Below are 22,590 nucleotides of genomic sequence, written 5' to 3' on the forward strand. Positions count from 1 at the left end.
GAAATGGGCCTCTCTAATCGTCAAATCCCCAGTAAGTTTAAGGGGGGTAGGACGTCAAACGGGCTGACTTGGAGCAGGAGAGGCACCACAGGACATTTTAATTTCCACTATCTATACTTTTACAAGTAAATTCATAAAACTTTGTCAGCATGACCGGGAAGGATTCAGGATTCACACTCATAGGCAGTGGAAGTTCAAAACATAACAAATTAATTATTTTACATGTGAAATTTCATCATTTTTTCACTTATTGTTGGCTGCATTTGTTGTTATAGGTACACTTTTCTTCATAAGTAAGAGAGATCCGTAGATGAATTTTGCACACCTTACAAAACATACATACAGGTGTTGAAATTATAAAATTTCTTTAATTTATGAAAAAATGAATGAGCTGTTACGTTTTAAACGTCATGTTTAGAAAAAGAGTCAAATTTTATAGTTAATTATCTCAATTCTTACCACAGTTTTTAATAGATTTGGAAAATTCTAGAGTTTCTTACACCTGTAAGTACGATTTGTATGCTGTGCAAAATTCATCGAAGAATCTCTCTTACTTATGAAGAAAAGTGTACCTATAACAACAAATGCAGCCAGTAAGTGAAAAAATGATGTAATTTCATATGTAAAAATATTTATTTGGTTATGTTTTTGAACTTCCACTGCTATGAGAGTCAATCCTGAATCCTTCCTAGTCATGCTGACAAAATTTTATGAATTTATTTCTAAAAGTATAGACAGGGGAAATTAAAATGTCCTGTGGTGCCTCTCCTGCACCAAGTCAGCCCGTTTGACGTCCTACCCCCCTTAACTGTTAAAATACAGTGATCAATAATTTTATTTTATTTGGTACACAATATGGACAGAATGTAAAATATGGGCTAAGTAGAAAATTCTTTGAGACGTCAAAACAGTTCCTTTTGCACAAAGCGAGCACTGCAAACTGTTATTCTTCTCAACTTATTGCTGATATATAGTTGTAAGGAACTGGTAGGTAAGTGACAAATTTTATCGAATGAGAAATACCTTGCATTCAAGAAACAACAGCAGACACCAAGCATAAATATGCTATATTGGGGTTTGTTGAAAAACATATGCCATGGACTTCAAAATGGGGTAGAGTGAGCTTCAGTGACAAGTAGCAGTATAATTTAGACGGGCCAGATGGATTTCAATATTGTTGGCACAATCTGAGAACAGAGCAGGAGGTAAGAATCAGCAGAAATTTTGGTGTTGGAAGTTACGATCCAGACAGCCTCCTGCCTCCCTGCGGCAGAGGATCGGGATGAAGTGAGAGCACGATCTAGTTCCCACATAGTAAAGGCAGCATTGTAGTGCTCACGATTCTGGGAAGAGAGGGACATTGCCCGGGCCACCTCCGCTCGAGGAAAGCAGGGTAATAGTGGGAATACCTTGAAATTTCCGCAGAAAGGCGGCTCAAGGTGTTGGAGATAGCAATAAGGTCCACCATGACATCGTCTGCTACTGTCAGGCAGGAAATTGGGGAACGGATCTCGGTCCCAGAGAGCCGTCCGAGATTGCCCCACATGACAGAGGAGGGAGTGGAACTGTTAAAAGAAATAGTGAATGAAATCCAGCTAGCTTGTTTCGCTATCTCAAACAACACGACACTGTGAACACATCTGTTTACAATGAATGCAGTTTGCCATCGTAGGATGACGGTTAAAAATGCAGAGAGCACATCTCCGCGTGTGAATTGCGTTGCAGAACGCCTCAGTCCACCGTGCGACCGGGACACGGCGTGGTGAAGAGGAAGTGCGGGGAGTTGAACGTCCTGCAGCACATTTGTAAAGTAGTCCACCTGGTCTTCACAACTGGGGAACTTGTGTTGATCGAAGGTCATCGGGGAGGACTAAAGCCACCAGTCAGCATTAGTAAGCTGCCATTTGGGTATACATGCAGGTGGGGATCACCAAACATAAAGAACACTGGAAATGGTCGCTCAGATATGTGTCAGAGAGAACGGACCATTCGAGACCATGGGCAGTGCAGAAGAATACGTCCAAATGGGAATAGGTGTGCAAGGAGTCTGAAAGGAATGTGGGTGCTCCTGAGTTAAGGTATCTCCAAGTTGATTAAGAATGTCAGCATAGAAGGCACTTCTCTGACAGGTTCTGGGAGAACCCCAAAGGGGACGGTAAGCATTAAAGTCACCGAGCAGCAGGAATGGGCGAGGCAGCTGCCCGATAAGCCGGAGGAAGTCTGCCCCGGTGACATCGAATTACGAAGGGACGTAAACGGTACAAAGGAGAAAGTTAGACGAGGAAGGAAAAGGCGAACTGCGACAGCTGGAAGATGAATACTCAGGGAGACGGGTCGACTACGAACGTCGTACCGTACGAGCAGCACAATCCCCCCCTCGAGAATGAATGCCGGCCTCAGGGAAAAATTGAAAACGGACCGGGAAGAAATGCAAAGGCTCAAAGCGGTTGTGAGGACGCAATTTTGTTTCCTGAAGGCAGAGTACAAGGGGAGGCTGCAATTCTAAAAGCAGCCATAAATCCTCTTTGGTGGATAGATAGCCGCAAACACCCCACTGGAGGAGAGTCACGACGAGGAAAAAACGAAGGGGTGTCTCCTCGGCGACTGCCGAGTGCCAGTGTGTGAAGACTCGCAGCTACAGGGCCCAGAGGCAGGAAGATCCAGCTCTGTGGGGTCAACAGAAGCACCAGCAGAGTCCGGCACAGAAAAACAGTCGAGTTGGCGAAGGAGAAAACCGTTTGCCTTTGTTGGACTTCGTTGAACCTTTCCAGTTAGAAGAGGAAGACTCAGGTGTTGGCTGGAGGGATGTAGGAAGTCTTTACAGGAGTACTCCTGTCCTTTACTGCCTGCCAGTTGTGCAACTGGTGACTTCGTCCCTTGATGCGAGAGTTTCATGGCTCGTTGCACAGCTGGATGAGGGGATGGCGATGTTACCCTGACACTCGCTGATTTCACAACCACAGGGCTGAATTTGAGGCCGCATGCCTGTGTGGCCACGCCCTTCATGGAGCGAGATGTGTAGCAAGAACAGTACTATAATTGCCAAACAGTAGAAGGCAGGGTTTGCAACTAGCCAAATCTAATGAGGGAGGTTGTAAATGTTTTCTTATATTTTTGTCAGAATATTTTTTTGTGAATTGTAATTTGCCTTATTTTATGCTAATTTGCTTATATGTTTGAGAGTGATAGCATATTGATTAATATTAGTAGATATGATGAAGAATATCAAAGAGACTGGTTACAAGTGGAAGCTTGTGTGTGGTGTGAAATGTCTGACACTGGAGTCGTCTTTGACCGTAGTCAGTCGGCAGTGAACTTTCGGTGTGTGTGACAGTGAAACAATGTGCAGGTCGTCGTTTTAATAATTTGCTAGTGAACAGGAAAAATGAATTATGTTACTGCTTTTTTTATATAAACATCAAGAACGAACCACATTCGAAGAAATGGTATTTGAAGCACCAAAAATGAGGCAAACGCATTGAACCAGGTCATTTCTGCAGCTGACAAAACACTAGACAACTGAAGCCAACACAAAAAGACAAATATCATCTTGTAAACATTTCACGGAGAAGTGAGTACTGTAACGAAATAAGCTAAATTCAAGTTTATAAAAATGTGAGCATATTTCACCACTCATTGAGATACATGGGACAATCTCGAGAGGCAGCGGCACGGTCAGCATTGCAGTCGACACAGAGGGGGAAGGAGGTGAACAATTGCCCTCGTGCGCATCCCTACCTCAGGTTACACATTTGGCCACGTGTCGACAAAACAGTCTGGTGTGGTTGAAATGAGGACACTGGTAGCAGCGCATCAGGGTCGGAATGTACTGTCGGACTGTGATAACTTCGTAACCCGTTTTGATCTCGGACGGGAGAACCACTCTATTAAAAGTGAGAAAAAGACTGCTTGAGGCCACTAAGGAGGAATCCACCTTTTTTCATCAGCCGATCGATGGCAATGACACCCGCTCAGAGGTGTATATTTGTATTTCATACTCCGTCAGTCTGTCGAGCTGCCTAGTGTAAATAACACCGCGGGAAGAATTCGGAGTTCTCTGGGTCTCGACACAAACAGGATAGCCGAGGAGACGTGAAGCAGCAGGCATTGTGCTCGAGAATCTGAAGTACTCTCCAAAAGCGAAGCACCATTCCGTAAACGAGAGCAGGATTTCACAGGGCCAGCAACTCCATCAATGCCTTTCTGAATAATAAACGGATGTACCATTGTGAAGGACTGACCGTTTACAGTACGTGAAACCAGGAAACTGCGGTGCAGCTCAAAGGGCCCGAATTGTTAGCACCATTTCGTTTCGCAGACGTCGCTCGTGAAGACGATCGGCTCAGTGAGAAAATTTCCCGCGATTGCCAGCATCTCCGATGGCACGCTCCTTCCAACTGGGGGGCCCTTCACTAGATGCTGCACCCACCTTAGGTGATTGTTCACACTTCCCGAACACCTGACAGGGGGACGAATCGGCAATTTGGAAGGTAGCAGCTCAGGCAATTACCCCTCCCTGAGCCCGGCCTGTACTGGGGGGTACGTGGGAACGCTACCTATCGTGTTACCCAGCCACCTGTTAAGCATCAGACGCGTGGACCAGTCTTCAGGGGTGCAAAGGGAGGAAGAACAAAAAGAGGAACATCAAACACTGATGCGGAGGAAGGATAGGACAAGGTAAACAAAGAGTGGAAAAGGGAACGAAGAACAGTGGTGAGACTGTTCTTATGTCAGCAAAAGACAGTGCGGAACATTCCCAATAACACCCCAGATCTGTTCCCCGAGAGAGGGGAAAAAGAATAGCAAGAGGATACACATGCAGCACGGAAGGGAAAAGATGCTGTAAAGGATGGGGTCCCGTGGCAGCCGAGCACGAACCCGTCAAAGAGTGGTGGTGGTTGTTGGGATGTTTAAGGGGGACTAAACAGCAAAGGTCATCAGTCCCCCATTCCAAAATCTACGGAGCAGATAAAAACCAAAGGGGGAGGAGACGTCCCCCCAGGCGCTAAAAGAACACAAATGCAGTAAGAAACACTACATACAAGAACAGGACAGAGGAGCACCAGACAGAAAGAAACAGAAGAAAGGAGGATGGCCGGAGACTGGTTGACTGACCATGAGAAAAAAAAAAAGGGAAAGAGTCAACCATCTGACGGCACACCAGAACAGCAACAGACACAAGGACAAAAGACACAGAAAGGGAAAGGCGCAGGACCTCCCTAAATCGAACCATAAAAACGACTACTACGGATAAAATGTAAAACATTGTCAGCCATGGAGGCATCGTCGGATAAAACCAAAGCCAAAGTGCCCGGGAGATTAAAAGATTGCCGGAGTGTGCGCAGTCGAGGACACTCCAGCAAAATGTGGCCGACTGTCAGCCGGGACCCACACCGACACAAGGGGGGATCCTCCTGACGCAACAGATGGCCGTGCGTCAGGTATGTATGGCCGATGCGCAGCCGACACAGGACTACCGAGTCCCTGCGAGAAGCCCGCAGGGAGGAACGCCACACATCAGTCGTCCCCTTGACAGCCCGCAGTTTATTCGGGGCTGTCATGCCACGCCACTCAGCAGCCCACATCCCAATCAGCTTACGGCGCAACACCATCTGCTGGTCGCGAGCCGTAAGGCCGACCTCCAAAGCCGGGGCGTCGATCGCCCCTTTGGCCAGCCTGTCTACACGTTCGTTCCCTGGGATGCCAACATGACCGGGCGTCCAAACCAAGACCACCGAACGGGCAATGGCGGAAACAGACTCCTGAATGGAGGACACCAGAGGAGAGGAGGGATAGCAGCGGTCGATGGCCTGAAGGCTGCTCAGGGAGTCACTGCAGATCACGATGGACCTACCTGAGCAGAAACGCATATGCTCAAGAGCGCGCAAGATGGCCACCAGCTCTGCAGTAAAAATACTGCAGCCAGCCGGCAAGGAGCGTTGCTCAACATGGGCAGAGTGAGCAAAGGCGTAGGCAGTGCGACCATCAACCAGGGAACCATCAGTGTAGACAGGCTCACAGCCCGGAAATGAGGCGAGGAGCGCAAGAAAACGGCGACGGAGGGCCACAGGCGGAACCGAGTCCTTGGGTCCCTGTGCCAAGTCCAGACGGACGGACGGCCGGAACAAACACCAGGGAGGCGAGGGGGAACGGACCCGGAAGGGAGGCGGAAGAGGGAATGAACCCAATTCCGACAGCAGGGACTGAACGCGGACAGCGACGGAAAGCCCAGACCTAGGTCGCCGTTCGGGCAGATGGAGTACCATGGCAGGGAAAAGCAGGCGACGATTGGGATGGCCTGGCGAGCAATGCACGTGGACAGCATAGTCGGCGAGCAGTCGATGGCGGCGAATCCGCAGCGGGGGAATCCCGGCCTCCACCAGTAGACTATCCACGGGGCTCGTACGAAAAGCGCCAGTTGCAAGCCGGACCCCACAGTGGTGTATGGGGTCTAACAACTTCAACACTGAGGGTGATGCAGACCCATAGGCCAGGCTCCCATAATCAAGCCGAGACTGCACAAGGGCTCTGTACAATCGCAGCAGCGTGCAGCGATCCGCACCCCAAGACGTGTGGCTAAGGCAGCGGAGAGCGTTGAGGTGCCGCCAGCATTTTTGCTTCAGCTGAGTAATATGAGGAACCCATGTGAGCCGGGCATCAAACACGAGTCCCAAGAAGCGGCAAGTGTCCACCACTTCAAGCAGGTGGCCGTCGAGGTAAAGGTCAGGATGAGGGTGGACCGTCCGATGCCTGCAGAAGTGCATAACTCTAGTCTTGGCTGCAGAGAACTGAAAACCGTGAGTCAGAGCCCATGATGCTGCCTTCCGAACGGCTACCTGCAGCCTGCGTTCGGCGACTCCCGTAGTCGTGGAGCTAAATGAGATGCAGAAGTCGTCGGCATACAAAGAAGGAGACACCGACGACCCCACGGCTGCAGCCAGACCATTAATGGCCACTAGAAATAAGGACACACTCAACACCGAGCCCTGTGGGACCCCATTTTCCTGTGTATAAGAAGAACTAGAGGCGGCACCAACTTGCACCCGGAAAGAGCGGCGCAATAGAAAGGTTTGAAGAAAAGCCGGGAGCCGACCACGAAGACCCCACCCATACAATGTGGCGAGGATGTGATGCCTCCATGTGGTGTCATACGCCTTCCGCAGATCGAAAAATACAGCAACGAGATGCTGACGTCGGGCAAAAGCCGTACGGACAGCAGATTCCAGCCGCACCAAATTGTCCACTGCAGACCGGCCCCGACGGAAGCCACCCTGGGATGGAGCGAGGAGACCGCGCGACTCAAGGACCCAACACAAACGCCGCCCCACCATACGTTCGAGCAATTTGCACAAAACGTTGGTGAGGGTAATGGGACGATAGCTGTCCACCGCCAGCGGGTCCGCACCAGGCTTCAAGATGGGGACAATAACACCCTCTCGCCATTGCGACGGGAACACGCCTTCGCTCCAAATGCGATTAAATATCGCGAGAAGGTGTCTCTGGCAGTTCCTGGAGAGATGCTTCAGCATCTGCGCGTGGATGCAGTCTGGGCCTGGTGCCGTATCAGGGCAATCGGCGAGGGCAGCGAGGAATTCCCTCTCGCTGAAAGGAGCATTGTATGTTTCAGAACGACGCGTGTGGAATGAGAACTGCGTCCGCTCGGCTCGCTCCTTTAGAGAGCGAAAGGCGGGGGGATAGGAGGCAGTCGCAGAGCTCTGAGCAAAGTGCACGGCAAGCCGTTCAGCAATGGCGGCAGCGTCCGTGCAGACAGCGCCGTCCAAGGAGAGCCCAGGGACACCCATAGGGGTCTGGTATCCATAAATCCGCCGGATCCGGGACCACACGAGTGAGGGGGAGACATGGGAGCCCAAGGATGAGACATACCTCTCCCAGCACTCCTGCTTACGCCGTGCAATAAGACGACGGGCCAGGGCACGGAGCCTCTTAAAGGCGATGAGGGTCTCGAGAGACGGGTGCCGCCTATGCCGCTGGAGAGCCTCAGCGAATAGCCTCAGCAATCTCCGGCGACCACCAGGGTACAGCCTTCCTCCGAGGGAGGCCAGAAGATCGGGGGATGGCAGCCTCGGCCGCTGAAATGATGGATGTGGTTAAAACACGGACCACCTCGTCAATGTCACCCTGTGGGGGAGACTCAATGGCAGCAGCAGAAGTAAAAGCCGACCAGTCTGCCCTGTGGAGAGCCCAGCGGGGCAGGCGCCCACAAGAACGACTCTGGGGTAGGGACAAAGAGATGGGAAAATGGTCACTACCGCACAGGTCAGGGTGCACCCTCCAGTGGAGGGATGGGACAAGTCCGGGGCTGCAAAGAGAGAGATTGATGGCCGAGAACGAGCCATGGGCAACACTGAAATGCGTGGGAGCACCGGTGTTCAAGAGGCTAAGGTCGAGCTGAGCCAACAAATGCTCCACGGCCCGACCGCGGTCATCAGAGACAGTCCCACCCCATAGAGGGTTGTGGGCATTGAAATCGCCCAGAAGCAGCAATGGTGGCGGGAGTTGAGCCAGCAGCGCAGCCAAGACATGTCGGGGGAGCTCCCCATCCGGAGGAATGTAAACAGAGCAAACAGTAATAGCCGGCGAGAGCTCAACCCTGGCAGCAACTGCCTCTAAAGGCGTCTGAAGGGGTACTGGCGAACTACAGACAGAGCGGTGAACAAAGAGGCAAACCCCACCTGACGCTCGATGACAGGCAGCACGGTTCTTATAGTATCCCCGATAACTGCGAAGGGCGGGGGTCCGTAGTGCAGGAAACCAAGTTTCCTGCAGAGCAATGCAGAGAACAGGGGAATCACTCAGAAGCATCCGGAGCTCAGGCAGGTGGCGGAAATAACCGCTGCAGTTCCATTGGAGAATGGAAGCAGGAAGGGACTGGGAGGGCGTGAATGCGACTAAGAGGCAGACAGCGCTTCAGAGCCAACTGCCGCCACTGGGGGAGAGTCAGCTGAGTCCATAGGAGAGGCCCCCAAGGGTTCCGTGAGGGCGAGATCCGCGGCAGAGGCGAGGATCTCCACCTCATCCCCGGAGCCAGGACTATGTACAGCAGGCGGTGCTGAAACCGCCGGAAGTCCTTCTTCTTGGACACATTCCGTTCCTCCTTCTCGCGTCTGCCCTTAGGGTGAGAGGGCTGGGAGAGCTTCTCTGAAGGAGCGTCGGAGGTTGACGACGACGCAGAAGCCCTACGATCAGCAGGTGGCGGAACCTTCAGCCACTGGCTGACATCTGGCTGGGAAGGAGAAGAAACGGAGGAAGGGAGAGCCCCGAGGGACCCCTTCCGCGAGAGAGGAACCGGCGGAGGCAACGCCGCCGGAGAAGGTGGGGGAGGAATCGAGCCTCCCAGTTGTGGAGCAGATGTCACTCCCGAAGTAAGCTTGGGGGGAGCGACAGAAGAGGGTTTGCCCCCAACTGCTAAGGGGGCATGAGAGGAAGGCTTGCCCCCAGGCACGAGGGGGGCAGACAGAGATACACGGCCCCGAGGGCCCACTGAAGGCGGCACAGATGAAGCGACAACCGTCGCTCGCGTGGGCGACGATAACGTGGCTGCAGCATAAGATGTTCGAAGGGAAGCAGGATACAACCTCTCATATTTCTGTTTAGCCTCTCGATAAGTAAGCCGGTCCAGGGTCTTAAATTCCATGATCTTCCGCTCCTTATGAAGAACGGGGCAATCCGGCGAGCATGGAGAGTGGTGCTCCCCACAGTTGACACAGACAGGCGGGGGCACACATGGAGAATCGGGATGAGAGGGGCGTCCGCAATCTCGACATGTAGCGCTGGATGGACAACGGGAGGACATATGCCCAAACTTCCAGCACTGGAAGCACCGCATCGGGGGAGGGACGTATGGCTTCACGTCGCAACGGTAAACCATTACCTTGACCTTCTCGGGCAAGACATCACCCTCAAAGGCCAAGATAAAGGCACCGGTGGCCACCCTGTTTGTCTTGGGTCCTCGATGGACACGACGGACAAAATGCACACCACGCCGTTCCAAGTCGGCTCTCAGCTCGTCATCGGATTGTAACAAGAGGTCACGATGATAAATAATCCCCTGGACCATATTTAAGCTACTGTGGGGAGTGACGGTAACAGGGACGTCACCCAGCTTATCACACAAGAGCAACGCTCGTGACTGGGCTGGGGAGGACGTCTCGAGGAGGATGGACCCATTCCTCATTTTTGACAACCCTGCCACTTCCCCAAACTTATCCTCCAGGTGTTCCACAAAAAACATAGGCTTCGTCGGAAGAAAGGAGTCACCATCAGTCCTGCTGCAGACAAGGTATTGCGGTACATAAGGCTCCCGCTTGGCACTAGATCGGCGTCCCTCCCATGGCGCAGCCAACGAGGGGAATGTCTGAGGGTCATATTGCACAGCATCGAAGTCGACTCTACCTCGCTTAGAGACGCTGGTGGCCGTGCGACCACCAGCTTGGTGTGATTTATTGCGCTTCATTGCGCCACATCCGCCCAGATGCCACCTACTCCGAACGAGGGCTCTCCCCAAGGGCGCCACCCAGCCAAAGCAACGGGTACCTGGCCGATATCCCGTTGCCCGGAGTCCCCGTGCCCCAGACAAGATGGGCACATACTCCTTGGCATGCATGGGGAGGAAACAGCTCTGGCATCTGTAGTGCGATTCCTGCGTGGTCAGAGGGCTACCACCAAGAGGGTACATGACGACCCCACCACAACGGACTGGCTACCGTGCTGGATTTTAGGTGTTTAAAGGGTCCACAGTTGTCGTAGGCGCTAAGAAGAAGAGTGCGCACAAGGCGAGAAGGAGACAACCCAGAAGATGTTGGGCGTAGTCCCCCCCACACGACAATAGGTAACATGCAAGATGGTGGAGCATGATGGACCAATACAAAAACACCACGTAAGGTGTCCTTCCCCAAATGGCACGCACTGACGACGGAAATTTGGAAGAAAAAAGGAGGTCAAACCCAAGAGGGGACCATCACAGAAGGCCGAAACGTTTGAGACTCCTTTTAGTCGCCTCTTACGACAGGCAGGAATATCGCGGGCCTATTCTTACCCCCGAACCCGCAGGGGGTGTCAAAGAGTGGCGAGCCCCCTGGGGATATGGTTGTTTGATCGGGCAGCAGATTTCTAGGAGGATGGTACTCAAAAGCTAATTGTGCAATACAGTAAGTGCCTTATATTGCTGGGAATTGAGCAGAAGAATAGACAAAGTACATGCTTTCACGGAAAAATAAAACTGCTGAAAAAAGTATACTCACTTTATCTTTATATCTAAATGTTACTTACTTAACACCTTTTATATCAAACAAATGTGCCAGTAACATTTTAAAAATGGCTAGCCTTTGGGGTCCGAAATTTTTCTAAGTGGCCGGACCTCTAGATTTTAACGATGGTACCAGTTTTGCTCGTTCCTGCAAGAGCTTCAAAAGGTGCACAACAAAAACTGAACAGATATGTACAACAGGTAACTGAGGTATAAAGACTCTTAAAATAATAACTTCCTGCCATAAATTTAATGCCAAGATCCACACTAACATTGCAAAATAATACATCACTATCAACCTGCCCCCCTTCCCCATAAACTAAGAAGAAATCCCCAAGGAATGTGGTCACAAGCACTTCCTTAAAATTTTGTTTATGTCATGAAGTGTTTAAAACGCCCACTGTCCACAGTAATACACATTTTCAGTCACTGGTTCAGGAGGAATTGAAGATATATCTTTGATATTGCTGCACATGTTGTAAGAATGAGGTATTTTAAATCCTCATGTCGTTGAAACCTGTGCGCAGACTTCATCTTTGACTTTACCTCCCAGAGAACAAACTCCAATGATGTCACGTCAGGCATACGCGCAGGCCAATTAGCAACACTTTCACATCCTATTTGGCAACCGGGAAAGAGCCAGGTGAGTAATAGGCCGAGCACATATCTCGCTAGTACCACCCACAACTACGTATTTCAAGTGGCACTTTCTCCAGTAGAACTCTAGCATTTCAGTAGAAATGGCATGTATCTTCACTGTGGTGAAGGCTGATCACATTATCTCCAATACAGAACAACAAATGTTCTCATTCCACTGCCACACAGTACTGTTTCTCCAGCATTCGACTTGAATACTCTTTAGTGATTAACATTCACTCACCAATTACACAGAAAGACAGAGTTTTATGGATAGGCTGAGGTACTTACTTTGTTAGTGGAATGTTAGAAACATTAGGTATAGTGGATTACCTATTTTTGGTGACGAAAGAGTTTAATCCACGAGATAATTTAGTTTGCCCGCACATTTTTAGCAATTCCACCCAGTGTCGACTCTGACAACACACCTGTGTGCTACTCCGTGGCGAGTCATGTGCGTGACGGCTTCCAGGAGCTGGGTCAGCAGCAGCGTCGCCTCCCTCACTGACGGGCTGTGCTGCTCCAGATACTGCTTCATGCTCGTGTCGTACCTGCAACACGAGAAGGTCTCTCTTCGTACATTTGCTTAACAATTCTATTAATTCTCAGCACCAGCATCTGTGTTCGGCAGGGGAAGCCTTCACAATGCGCCCATTATGAGGGCAGTTCAGTAAGTTCTCGAAGAATCTTGGAACGTGTATTATGTTCGAGTATAATGACTTTTCTGGAGACTAGAAATCTACTATGTAGGAATGAGCATGGGTTTTGAAAAAGACGATCATGTGAAACCCAGCTCGCACTATTCGTCCACAAGGCTCAAAGGGCCATAGATACGGGTTTCCAGGTAGATGTTGTGTTTCTTGACTTCCGCAAGGCTTTCGATACAGTTCCCCACAGTTGTTTAATGAACAAAGTAACAGCATATGCACTATCAGACCAATTGTGTGATTGGACTGAAGAGTTCCTAGGTAACAGAGCGCAGCATGTCATTCTCAATGGAGAGAGAAGTCTTCCGAAGTAAGAGTGATTTCAGGTGTGCCGCAGGGGAGTGTCATAGGACCGTTGCTATTCACAATATACATAAATGACCTTGTGGATGACATCGGATGTTCACTGAGGCTTTTTGCGGATGATGCTATGGTATATTGAGAGGTTGTAACAATGGAAAATTGTACTGAAATGCAGGAGGATCTGCAGCGAATTGACGCATGGTGCAGGTAATGGCAATTTAATCTCAATGTAGACAAGTGTAATGTGCTGCGAATACATAGAAACAAAGATCCTTTATCATTTAGCTACAATACAGCAGGTCAGCAACTGGAAACAGTTAATTACATAAATTATCTGGGAGTACGCATTAGGAGTGATTTAAAATGGAGTGATCATATATAGTTGATCGTCGGTAAAGCAGATGCCAGACTGAGGTTCATTAGAAGAATCCTAAGGAAATGCAATCCGAAAACAAAGGAAGTAGGTTACAGTACGCTTGTTCGCCCACTGCTCGAATACTGCTCAGCAGTGTGGGATCCGTACCAGATAGGGTTGATAGATAAGGTAGAGAAGATCCGACAGAGAGCAGCGTACTTCGTTACAGGATCATTTAGTAATCACGAAAGTGTTACAGAGATGATAGATAAACTCCAGTGGAAGACTCTGCAGGAGAGACGCTCAGCAGCTCAGTACGGGTTTTTGTTGAAGTTTCGAGAACATACCTTCACCGAGGAGTCAAGCAGTATATTGCTCCCTCCTACGTATATCTCACGAAGAGACCATGAGGATAAAATCAGAGAGATTAGAGCCCACACAGAAGCATACAGACAATCCTTCTTTCCACAAACAATACGAGATTGGAATAGAAGGGAGAACCGATAGAGGTACTCGAGGTACCCTCCACCACACACCGTCAGGTGACTTGCGGAGTATGGATGTAGATGTAGAATCCTCAGTGAAAACTGACGTTTCATTACACTGAAGTGATAATATTTGGATATCACTGTAGGCAAAGGGTTATTGTTACGAGCATCCAACTTCCCATCCATCATCCAATTTCCCATTTATCTCCTCACACCTTTTCCCATTCAAAAGCAACAAAGGGAATCACTAATCGAATTTTTCTGTTGTCATTGCACTTGCTTCTTCAACCCCTCTGTGTACGAGTTCGATTAGTGTTTCACTTCTTTACTGCTGGCTGGGAATACACATGAAATGACAGAGAAATTGGATCTCTCTACTTCTCAAATACACCTTATAATAATAGCATCATAAACTACCTCATGCTGCTGACTTTTAATTCATCCACTTACCTTTTCATAAGCAAGAACAAACTCATGTTCCTTCCCGAGCCCTCCGGATTTAGCCTCGATGGGAGGGCATCCGGGTACATAGCCAGTGAGCCGGGTAGAAATGGCACACGGTCTGCAAATAGCCCCAGGATTTCCACAATGTTCGGATGTGGAGGTAGGCGACGTACACGGCTGGCCAACCTGAACGACAGCAAACAAATTGGCATATTTCACACTTACACCTTACTGGAATTACAAGAAGATGACAGAAATGTGAGAGACTAATAACAACACAACAATAGTAAAATTATTTCTGGAATTCCAATTGTTTTCAAGTACACTCTCCTTACACCTTAATTAGCTTCTCACAATATTATGGACTTCCTCAACAAAAGTGAAGATCTCCAAGTACCTAGGTTTACAGTCGAGTACAGCGCACATTTTAATTTCCACAATATTTTGACAACTTCCTCAAGGTGTATACACAGACAAGGAAAAAAAATTCCCGGATATCCCATTTTAAAAAAATACTTTTTCCCGGGCGAAAATACACTTTTTCCGTGCTAAGTGACAGTAGGTTTTCCGTAGATTTTTCCCTCGGAACTGTAAAAAAAAAAAAAAAAAAAAAAAAAAAAAAAAAAAAAAAAAAAAAAAAAAAAAAAAGTGTGGAGAGAGGTTTTGGAAAGACCTTCGATGTACAGCAAAATATACGCTGCATATTTTCGTATTACAAAAGTATAAATTCAAATTCCACCAAACACAGCACGTTGGTTTCCGGAGTGTTGAAATTGAGATTGCGATGTCCTTTTGTAAGCCAATCATATCTCATGCCACGAGATCTCGTCAGCCAATGATAGCAGGTATTCAGAGCATAGGACACATGCTATAGTCAGCCAGTAGCAAGATCATTGCTACATAGCGCGAACACACAAAGAGGAGAAGTTAATGGTTTACATTAATATACATAGTATAGCTATATGAAAAGCTAAGCTTTCACATATAATATTGGTCTCTAAGATTAAAAAGCTTCAAGAGAAGCTAAGCTTTCACATGTAATATTAATCTTTGTTTGCATGTGTTATACTTTAAGATACATCACACGAATGTGCCAACAGATTTAAAATAATGACATAAATGTCTGGTCTTCTGGGCTCGAAATTCTTGTAAGTGGCTGGTCCTCAAAGTGTTCAGTTTCAAATGCTCTGCGATTTAAGAAACTCATCCCACTTCCTCACACGTAACATAATTCATCTCACGTAGAAAGAACTTTACTTTGAAAGTAACGCTTTTCAAACCACCGTTCATTATACTATCACAAGACTGTTAGAAATAGGTTCAAAATTTAGCAGTTGCCAAAGAGCGCCTGAAAACAGACATTATTGCATGGGTGCAGCTGCAGTGGTGTAGGAAGCCCGCATGTTCGTATGTATAAAGCACTAATAAGGCTTACATTACGCAATATAAGAAACAGGTCATCAGAGGATACTCCAAGAGCATTTGAATTTTGGAAAACATACTAAAATGCATAATTCGGCTCGAAGTGTATATTGTCTTTTTTTTTTCCAGATTCACAATGAAGTAGGTCCCATCTGACATTAAGGTTTTCAGTGTAGTTTTTGGGATAAAATTTTCTTGGAGTAACAGTACTGTACTATCTAATATTTGGTTCTTTATTATGGTATAATGCCATACATGGCAGAGGATGAAAATGTGCATTTCGAATTCAGCGAATAGTTGGGACTAGCCAAAACTGTGGAATGAAGCACTTCGTTTCAGATAAATTGATTGCTTCAGCGGAAAGATTGTTGTTTGTTGTTGTGGTCTTCAGTCCTGAGACTGGTTTGATGCAGCTCTCCATGCTACTCTATCCTGTGCAAGCTGCTTCATCTCCCAGTACCTACTGAAACCTACATCCGTCTGAATCTGTTTAGTGTATTCATCTCTTGGTCTCCCTCTACGATTTTTACCCTCCGCGCTGCCCTCCAATACTACATTGGTGCCTCAGAACATCTCCCACCAACCGATCCCTTCTTCTAGTCAAGTTGTGCCACAAACTCCTCTTCTCCCCAAACCTATTCAGTACCTCCTCATTAGTTATGTGATCTACCCACCCAATCTTCAACGTTCTTCTGTAGCACCACATTTCGAAACCTTCTATTCTCTTCTTGTCTAAACTAGTTATCGTCCATGTTTCACTTCCATACATGGCTACACTCCATACAAATACTTTCAGAAATGGCTTCCTGACACTTAAATCTATACTCGATGTTAACAAATTTTTCTTCTTTAGAAATGCTTTCCTTGCCATTGCCAGTCTACATTTTATATCCTCTCTACTTCAACCATCATCAGTAATTTTGCTCCCCAAATAGCAAAACTCCTTTACTACTTTAAGAGTCTCATTTCCTAATCTAATTCACTAAGCATCACCCGACTTAATTCGACTACATTCAATTATCCTCATGTTCATGTTCACCTTATACCCTCCTTTCAAGACACTGTCCACTCCATTCCACTGCTCTTCCAAGTCCTTTGCTGTCTCTGACATAATTACAATGTCATCGGCGAACCTCAAAGGTTTTATTTCTTCTCCAAGGATTTTAATACCTACTCCGAACGTTTCTTTCGTTTCCTTTACTGCTTGCTCAATATACAGATTGAATAGCAACGGGGAGAGGCTAAAACCCTGTCTCACTCCCTTTCCAACCACTGCTTTCCTTTCTTGCCCCTCGACTCTTATAACTGCCATCTGGTTTCTGTACAAATTGTAAATAGCTTTTCGCTCCCTGTATTTTGCCCCTGCCAACTTCAGAATTTGAAAGAGAGTATTCCAGTCAACATTGTCAAAAGCTTTCTCTAAGTCTACAAATGCTAGAAACGTAGGTTTGCCTTTCCTTAATCTTTCTTCTAAGATAAGTCGTAGGGTCAGTATTGCCTCACGTGTTCCAATATTTCTACGGAATCTAAACTGATCTTCCCTGAGGTTGGCTTCTACCAGGTTTTCCATTCGTCTGTAAAGAATTTGCGTTAGTATTTTGCATCCGTGACTTATAAAACTGATTGTTCGGTAATTTTCACATCTGTCAACACCTGCTTTCTTTGGGATTGGAATTATGATTAATAAAGCCAAATTTCTTTAGCAAACTGACAAATAACTTCATTGTTCTGCAAGGCAACTAATGCTTGACTGCTAATAACCTGGAAATAAAATAAAATCAGAAAACTGAAACTCATAATATATTTTTGCCCTCCGTAATTATGTGAATGTATTTCAATTCACTTGATAGCTCCCGGCCACAAATCCATTTTGTTTTCATTTGATGTGGGAGCTGTAAACGAAGAGGAAACTGCAAAATTACTTAACGCAAACATGGGTCACGTGGAGTCTAACCCCTCCCCACTACAGTTCAGACAACTCTGCACATGTGCGAATCTGACAACCAGGGCTCACAAGAATTCCCCCCCCCCCTCCTCCCCTCCCCTCGTTAGCGTCTGGCTGCTTGCTGCTACTGCCAATACAGCTAACAGCCACTCTTCAAGTAGCAGGAAATGGGAGAAGCTACTGCTCATTAGTGAGTCAACTGTGCATGCACATGAGCCCATTGGCAACTGGTCAAACGAACCGAAGGTAAACAGTTGTGACGTCACGCTCATAGAAAGTAGTTTATTGTTACGAGGTATTACATAGTCTTCGCCCTAAGGTCTTTGACATATTTTTGCTGTTTGCAGACGCTTGTGCGTGCACGGTGTTTTGTTGTTGTTAATGGTGCATTTCCTTTGCCACTAAAGTTTTATTTTTTTCCTCTTGTTTATATTTTTTGCTGCAGTATCATTCTCCAGTAGCAGGATACAGTAACATTCTTTGCTAGAGAATCAATTCTTAACAGTCAAAATTACAAAAATTTAACTGAAAGCTAAAACAATGAAAAAGTCACAGAATTCCGAAAAATTCCCAGTTTTCTCCCGGATGAAAAAATTCCCGGGTTTCCTGGTTGACCCGGGTTGTATACACCATGTTCCTTCACTGAAAACTGAGAATGAAGTGCTTATATCAAAAAGGGTGCAAGACAGGGGTGTAGTGTTTTGCCCCTGCTGTTCAATCTATATACGAGGGCTATCCACAAAGTACATTACGTTTTGGAATTAAAAATAAATAAAGTATTGGAAATTTTTTTATTATATACAGATGAAAGCCACACTTAAATACTACTTTTCTACATAGTTGCCATTTAAATTAAGGCACTTATCGTAGCGATGGACGAGCTTGGAAATTCCTTCGTCGTAAAATTCAGCCGCCTGCACCTTCAACCACATGGTTACCTCTTCTTGAAGCTGTGTGTCGTCATCAAAACGCTGCATAGCCAACCACTTCTTCATTGCTGGGAGTAAGTGGAAGTCGCTCGGTGCCAGGTCGGGACTGTACAGCGGATGAGGAAACAACTCCCACTTAAAAGATTCGAGAACTTCACGAGTGGCATTTGCTGTGTGTGCCTGGGTGTTGTCGTGAACCGGCAAGATCTTTGAGCCCAACTTTCCCCTGCATTTGTTTTGTATTGCTCTTCTGAGGTTGTGCACAGTTTGGCAATACCTTTGAGAGTTTATTGTAGTGCATCTTTCCAGGAAATCCACAAAAATCACACCTTTTCTGTCCCAAAAGAGGTAACCACGCGGTTGAAGGCGCAGGCGGCCGAATTTTATGACGAAGGAATTTCCAAGCTCGTCCATCGCTACGACAAGTGCCTTAATTTAAATGGCAACTATGTATAGAATAAAAAAAATTTCCAATACTTTATTTATTTTAATTCCAAAACGTAATGTACTTTGTGGATAGCCCTCGTATAAGAAGATATGTCAGAAATGAAAGAAAGGTTCAAGAATGGGATTAAAATTCAGCGTGAAAAGATATCAATGAAAAGATTCACTGACGACATTGCTATCTTCGGTGAAAGTGAAGAAGAATTACAGATGTACTCAATGGATTGAACAGTCTGATGGCAGAAAATATGCATCGACAGTACACTGAAGAAAGACAAGTAATCATGAAGAGTAGCAGAAATGAGACTAGCGGCAAACTTAAAATCAAAATTAGGGGGCCATAGAGTAGATGAAGTTAAGGAATTCTGCTGTTTTGGAAGCAGAATAACAGACGATAGATGAAGCGAGGAGGACATAAAAAGCATTCACATAATTACGGAGGGCAAAAATATATTATGAGTTTCAGTTTTCTGATTTTATTTTATTTCCAGGTTATTAGCAGTCAAGCATTAGTTGCCTTGCAGAACAATGAAGTTATTTGTCAGTTTGCTAAAGAAATTTGGCTTTATTAATCATAATTCCAATCCCAAAGAAAGCATTTCTAGCCAAAGTAGGTCTGCTGGTATCAAACACTGGCCTTAGTATGAGGAAGACGTTTCTGGGAATGCATGTTTGGATCACAGCATTGTACAGTAGTGAATCATGGGCTGTGAGAAAACCAGAAAATGAGAATCAAAGCATTTGAGATGGTGTGCTATAGATGGGTGAAAATTAGGTGGACTCATGAGAGAAAAAATAAGGTGGCTCTCTACAGAACTGACAAAGAAAGGAACATACGGAAAACACTGATAAGGTGAAGGGGCAGGATGAAAGTACACTTTTTAACCTTTTTGTAGGCGATTTTATAGCAAGTCTACAAAGGTGGTTTTTTTTATTCTTGTGCAATATTAGAACTGTGATCAAATGACTACTAATTTTTATTATAACTGCATTTATGTGATTTAGGACCCAAAGCAATGGTGATATGTGCTTTTACCACAGCCCATTTATGAGTAGTTAAACCCAGGTGTAAGTGTATTTCCCATTTGCAGACATTAAACAATGTGTTCCGACTTCACATGTGACAACAGTAATGATCTCACGAGAAGTGGACACCATTTGTTTTAGAAGTTTTTATACACCGCGTACAGCCTGCTACCACTAGATGTCAGGCACATCCAGAGGTGTAAGACATATTCTAATAAATATAGTAAAACCACTATGTATGCTTCTCAAATTCCACAAAAGAAATATTTTCCCACGTCTGCTGGAGAAACTACTTTGGTGGTAAGCATACTTCCCAACTTCCCACGGCCCTAAAAACTGTATTTCACAACAATCACAAACTGCAACATAGACAGTATACTGAAACAGATGCCAAGAGCTTACATAAGTGGTGCAACGTATTCCAATAAATGCAGTAATGAAATACGATTACGAGTAAGTATAATAACCCGGGGCTGGCGACAGGATTAAGACACTAGAATACATCCCACGGTACTATAGTGTGCTCCAGAAGGTAAAACTGTAGGGGTGGATAGAGCTTAGAATACATCCGACAAATAAACAGGTGCTACTCTAAGATCAAGAGGTTGACACGAGAGAGGAATCTGTGGCTGCCTGTGTCGAATCAGTCAGAAGACTAATGGGCAGACACGGGAGAAGGGGAGGGGGGGTGGGGGGAGTAAGGCCAAGAGGGAGGAGCAGCACCTCTGGAGCACGGAGTCACTGCAGTTTTGTGTAAAAAATGGTACAGAACAAATCATTATTACAGGGTGCATATGCGGACAAGGAGAAAAAAAAAAAAATCCCGGATTTTTCCCGGTTAAGAATACTCTTTTTCCCCAGGTGAAAGTACATTGTTACACATTAAATGACAATATGCTTTCCCTCAGAACAGTAAAACTTATCAATCCTTTGAATGGTAAATGTTTTATACACTGACGTAGAGCTTCCTGGAACCTAGAAAAACAACCAACGTATTTTGGAAACATCTTTGATATGCAGTGTCGTGTACACTGCATATTTTCATATTGCTGTTGTTTTGGTCTTCAGTCCTGCGAATGGTTTGATGCAGCTCTCCATGCTACTCTATCCTGTGAAAGCTGCTTCATCTCCCAGTACCTACTGCAGCCTACATCCTTCTGAATCAGCTTAGTGTATTCATCTCTTGGTCTCCCTCTACGATTTTTACCCTCCACACTGCCCTCCAATGCTCAATTTGTGATCCCTTGATGCCTCAGAACATGTCCATCCAACCGATCGATCCCTTCTTCTGGTCAAGTTGTGCCTCAAACTCCTCTTCTCCCCAATTCTATTCAATACCTCCTCATTAGTTATGTGATCTACCCATCTAATCTTCAGCATTCTTCTGTAGCACCACATTTCGAAAGCTTCTATTCTCTTCTTGTCTAAACTATTTATCATCCATGTTTCACTTCCATACATGGCTACACTCCATACAAATACTTTCAGAAATGGCTTCCTGACAAATCTATACTCGATGTTAACAAATTTCTCTTCTTCAGAAATGCTTTCCTTGCCATTGCCAGTCTACATTTTATATCCTCTCTACTTCGACCATCATCAGTTATTTTGCTCCCCAAATAGCAAAACTCCTTTACTACTTCAAGTGTCTCATTTCCTAATCTAATTCCCTCAGTATCACCCGACTTCATTCCATTATCCTCGTTTTGCTTTTGTTGATGTCCATCTTATATCCTCCTTTCAAGACACTGTCCATTCCATTCAACTGCTCTTCCAAGTCCTTTGCTGTCTCTGACAGAATTACAATGTCATCGGCAAGCCTCAAAGTTTTTATTTCTTCTCCATGGATTTTAATACCTACACTGTATTTTTCCTTTGTTTCCTTTACTGCTTGCTCAATATACAGATTGAATAGCATCGGGGAGAAGCTACAACCCTGTCTCACTCCCTTCCCAACCACTACTTCCCTTTCATGTCTCTCGACTCATAACTGCCATCTGGTTTCTGTACAAATTGTAAATAGCCTTTCGCTCCCTGTAGTTTACCCCTGCCGCTTTCAGAATTTGAAAGAGTATTCCAGTCAAAATTGTCAAAAGCTTTCTCTAGGTCTACAAATGCTAGAAACGTAGGTTTGCATTTCCTTAATCTATTTTCCAAGATAAGTCGTAGGGTCAGTATTGCCTCACGTGTTCCAACATTTCTACAGAAGCCAAACTGATCTTCCCCGATGTCGGCTTCTACCAGTTTTTGCATTCATCTGTAAAGAATTCGTGTTAGTATTTTGTAGCTGTGACTTATTAAACTGGTAGTTCGGTAATTTTCACATCCGTCAACACCTGCTTCCTTTGGGATTGGAATTATTATATTCTTCTTGAAGTCTGAGGGTATTTCGCCTGTCTCATACATCTTGCTCACCAGATGGTAGAGTTTTGTCAGGACTGGCTCTCCCAAAGCCGTCAGTAGTTCCAATGGAAGGTTGTCTACTCCCGGGGTCTTGTTTCAATTCAGGTCTTTCAGTGCTCTGTCAAACTCTTCACGCAGTTTCGTATCTCCCATTTCATATTATGAAAGTGTAAATACAAATTACATCAAATGCAGCACTGTAAGTACTAAAACAGAGAGGAC

The 22,590-nt window shown here is 46.1% G+C and overlaps 1 protein-coding gene across 1 annotated transcript in view; it reads right to left on the bottom strand.

The window, feature by feature from the left end:
- Positions 1-22,590, bottom strand: part of LOC124553818 (serine/threonine-protein kinase Pink1, mitochondrial) — a 120,844-nt gene that overhangs the window by 37,029 nt on the left and 61,225 nt on the right. The window contains exons 4-5 of the mRNA XM_047127801.1: positions 14,206-14,385; positions 12,331-12,453 (exon numbers count right to left, since the gene is read on the bottom strand). Coding sequence (XP_046983757.1) covers positions 12,331-12,453; positions 14,206-14,385 — 303 coding nt within the window. The remainder of the gene's footprint in view (positions 1-12,330; positions 12,454-14,205; positions 14,386-22,590) is intronic.

The sequence above is a fragment of the Schistocerca americana genome, chromosome 11 (genome assembly GCF_021461395.2).
Source record: "Schistocerca americana isolate TAMUIC-IGC-003095 chromosome 11, iqSchAmer2.1, whole genome shotgun sequence".
Classification (NCBI taxonomy): Eukaryota; Metazoa; Arthropoda; class Insecta; order Orthoptera; family Acrididae; genus Schistocerca; species Schistocerca americana.